Genomic DNA, 3,665 nt, shown 5'->3' with positions numbered 1-3,665 from the left:
CAAAAGATGCAAATGAAAGCTGAATGTTTGTTGAATCCAGCTAGTATAGATACATTCCTGTGCTCTTATCCATATTGCTGTAATACGAGTTCCTTTTATGAAATGGAGGTGTTGGGGAGGCGCCAAATGATTACATACTTTTGAGGGAGGCGTAGTAACATCAAGTTTGGAAACCTTTGCTCTAAAATGTACACAAAATAATTATTATTCACGTTTTTTTCCGATGTCGGCATTAACAAGCAACAGTTAAGATAGAAAAACTCTATTAATAGTTTAAGTGCAAACATTCGTTAATAGAAGTATATAATAAATCAAACTCAGTGTTTCATTATATAGAAAATTGACAATGTTTTGCTTCTATGAAAAAAAAATCATATTTCTTTCTATTGAGTTAATTTTAAGTTAATTTTCATAATATTGCAATTATGTTATAATCAGATAAAGATGATAGAAGGGATGTGAAAGTCCAAGGTTGCTCCTGTTACTATCAGTTATGTCTAGTTTATCCAAATGTAATGTAATCAAACTCAGTACACAAATACTGCATAAAAGAAGATGAATCAATAGATAAAACTAGTATAAAAAGTTAATAAGATCAGGGTCAGATACAGATATATCTAAATAATTCAAGTATAATATTGTGTTGGATGAAGTGATCAGTCAATGTTGTTGTAAGACAAAATCAAATAATAAATAATCACTTAATTAATTATTTTTATTTGATTATTGTTATCATGTTAAAATCTTTATTTTTTATATAATCGTACAACATATATTTCATATATTTATAAAACGATTTGAAATTGATTTATTTTCAACTCACATTTTCCATCACGTGCGAAAATTTTCGGACGGTATCAAAAAAGAAATAATGATGAAAATCCGTGTGTTACGTAGCTTCCAGTGATCATTAAGTAACAAAAAAGACGGACCCATATTACATTCTGCACAATTGGATTGTTGAAAATTGAATGTACAATAAACGGTAATGTTAAGACACGTGTCTTTGCAATGAGATATGTATTATATTTTTTAATTCATGTCTCATCAAAACTGTGGTAATGACTTTTGTGTGAAAGCTCGTACAAATGTATACCTCTATTTTCGGTCTGTATATATATGTGTGTGTCACGAGACGGTCAACGTGATCCGAAATGTCACGTGTTCGAGGCTTATGCTTCGTACAATAACTGGATTAAACAATAATAGCTGAAACTAAACAATGTGTTCAACTTGAATTAATACAAGCACAAATAGTAATCGATTTGTTTTTATTTTCATGGTTTATTTAATTTCAATTGTCCTGAAAGTTTATTTATAACGTATTTAGTAATTGAATACACATAATATTGGGTAAAGTAAAAAGTTCTGAGCGTTTTTCCTTAAAGACGACATAACGCTTTAAAAAACTGGCATCAGGAGAGGCTTTTGAAAATGAACTGGTCAAGTTTTTTACCAATAGAGACGACGATTTCTTCAATCGCAAAATTATGAAATTTCCTTCAAAATGAACAAAAGTTATCGAAGAAAAAATAATATTTGATCTAAATCCGAAAATTCTAACTTTGTTAATTTCATCGTCGAAATAAAGAGAAAAAAGACTCAGAACTTTTGACTTCACTCAGATTTTTTAATGCATATTTTTTCTGATATTTTATTAATGAAATACACATATCCCCAATTTACACGTGAGAAATTACCGTGTAAAACGAGGGATGAATAATTTTTAACATTAATTTTTTTTAAACCGTGTAACATCGAAAGTACCGTGTAAAACGAGTGATAGATGTATAAGAATATTGTTTATTGCAAACGTCGTGATAAATAAATATATATTTATAATTCCAATGACAAAAAAGTGCAAGTCCTTGATGCTTATAAGAAAATAAATAACTAAAAGTATTGTGAAAGTGCTTCTATTTCATTGGGAATATCCCAGAAAATTCAAAGAATATCGTTAGTAGTCAATTATGTATAAATTAAACCTACCTATGCATATCTTCAATTAAAAAAAATAAATAAATATTCAAATTATTTTATTGCAATTTAAAATTAATGACATATGTAAAGAATAATAAAATGATATTAACACAATTAATAAAAGAAGTCACTCGCACATGCAAGTAATTCCTTATTGCCTTTAATAATTCCCATGTATCTTTGAACTGATTCATTATCAATGTTTTCCTCGCATTCAAGTGATAAAATTTTGGGAAAAACGCAATACGGCAAACGGGAATCCGTACAGCCTTGAAGTGGCACCATGACTCCTTCGATCCTTTCCAACCATTTCGTTACCGATTCAATGCAGTTACATCTCATGGGATTTCCAGTTATTGTAAACGTCTTCACTTTGATGTTATCCATTAGAGCGGTGGGCAGATAGTTCAATTTATTCGCACCCAGATTCAAGTGGTTAATAACTGCGTTATTCACAAAAGCGTTTCCATCAATTTGAGATATTCTATTGTTTCTCAAATTAAGAAAATCGATATTTTTCAATATATCAAAGGTGTTTTTTGATAGTTTACTAATATCGTTATAGCTCAAATCAATTTTAACAAGATTCTTCGTGTACTGAAAGCAGTTGGCAGTGAGATTTTCAAGCTTGTTGTGGGATATATCGATCTCTTGTAAACTTGTACTATTAATGAACCAATTATTGGTTATAGCTGAAATTTTATTATTTTTTATCAACAGCCTTTTCAGTTTTGGCATGTTCTGAAAGTTTTCCACGCTTTTAATATTATTATCATTAAGATTTAATATCTGGACGGGCATATCTCTAGCAAAAGTTTCTGCTTTTATTTCGGAAATGTTGTTTCCTGTAAAGGCGATCTCTACGACCCTCGGAAGATTCCTGAATGTATATGGATGGATACTTTCAATCTCGCATTTCTCGAATCGTATGGATTTGAGTTTGACCAAATGCCTGATGGAATCTCTGAAGATATGAGGCAGCATCTGTTGCTTTACTGCTACATGCTCAATTGTTTTACCTTGGAAAGCATCGTTGGCTCGTTCTATACAACCGGTGATTTTGTCGGTGTAGACTTGCTCGTTTTGTGGCTTTATTTCCGCTTCCGTATTTTTGAATGTGTGGCAGCAATTTGCGAAACTTAGGTATGCACAAACGAATAAAATGGTTAGAATTCCTCTGGTGGGCTTCATCGTATTATCGTTGTTGACTCACTGAAATTCTGTTCGCAACTGGTTTTTCCTCCGGTTGTTATTTGCTCTTATATCAAGAAGTACATTTATTCTTTCCAAAGTTTCTACTCCTTGATAAACATATAATATGAATATGAATGCATTGTTTTTATATATTTTTTGTATAGATAATAATTATGTAACCCTTGACTCAAAGATTAACATTATCATGGAATATTTTAATACTATTATTTATATTTTTTAGAATTTTATTAAGACAAATTTTTCATTTACAAATCAATATACATACAGTTAAGTCACCAATGACAAAAATATGAAAAAAAAAGGTTAATAGATTATTATTTGCATGATTAGTATTGAAATTATTGGAAAGATTAATTACGTGGAAAATCCCAATATTTTATCATTTATTTGAGCTTATCACCAATATTCTTTCTGAAATTTTTCATTGAATTAGTATATGCATCGCCATCTATCGGAATTATATTGCAATA

General features: G+C 29.9%; 1 protein-coding gene across 1 annotated transcript; it reads right to left on the bottom strand.

The window, feature by feature from the left end:
• Positions 1 to 2,048: 2,048 nt before the first annotated feature.
• LOC108556929 (leucine-rich repeat-containing protein 15-like) lies at positions 2,049 to 3,271 on the bottom strand. Its single transcript, XM_017913256.1, has one exon. It carries the CDS (start codon positions 3,169 to 3,171, stop codon positions 2,095 to 2,097), a length of 1,077 nt encoding a protein of 358 aa, XP_017768745.1. The 5' UTR covers positions 3,172 to 3,271; the 3' UTR covers positions 2,049 to 2,094.
• Positions 3,272 to 3,665: the final 394 nt, after the last annotated feature.

Source organism: Nicrophorus vespilloides, unplaced genomic scaffold (assembly GCF_001412225.1).
Source record: "Nicrophorus vespilloides isolate i.1.1-1 unplaced genomic scaffold, Nicve_v1.0, whole genome shotgun sequence".
NCBI classification, from domain to species: domain Eukaryota; kingdom Metazoa; phylum Arthropoda; class Insecta; order Coleoptera; family Silphidae; genus Nicrophorus; species Nicrophorus vespilloides.
Note: the sequence above shows the minus strand (reverse complement) of the source record. Positions and strands in the feature narration are given on the sequence as shown.

Bases quoted from the DNA above. Each gene is read 5' to 3' on its own strand.
- LOC108556929 (XM_017913256.1), bottom strand. From the start codon at position 3,171: ATGAAGCCCACCAGAGGAATTCTAACCATTTTATTCGTTTGTGCATAC.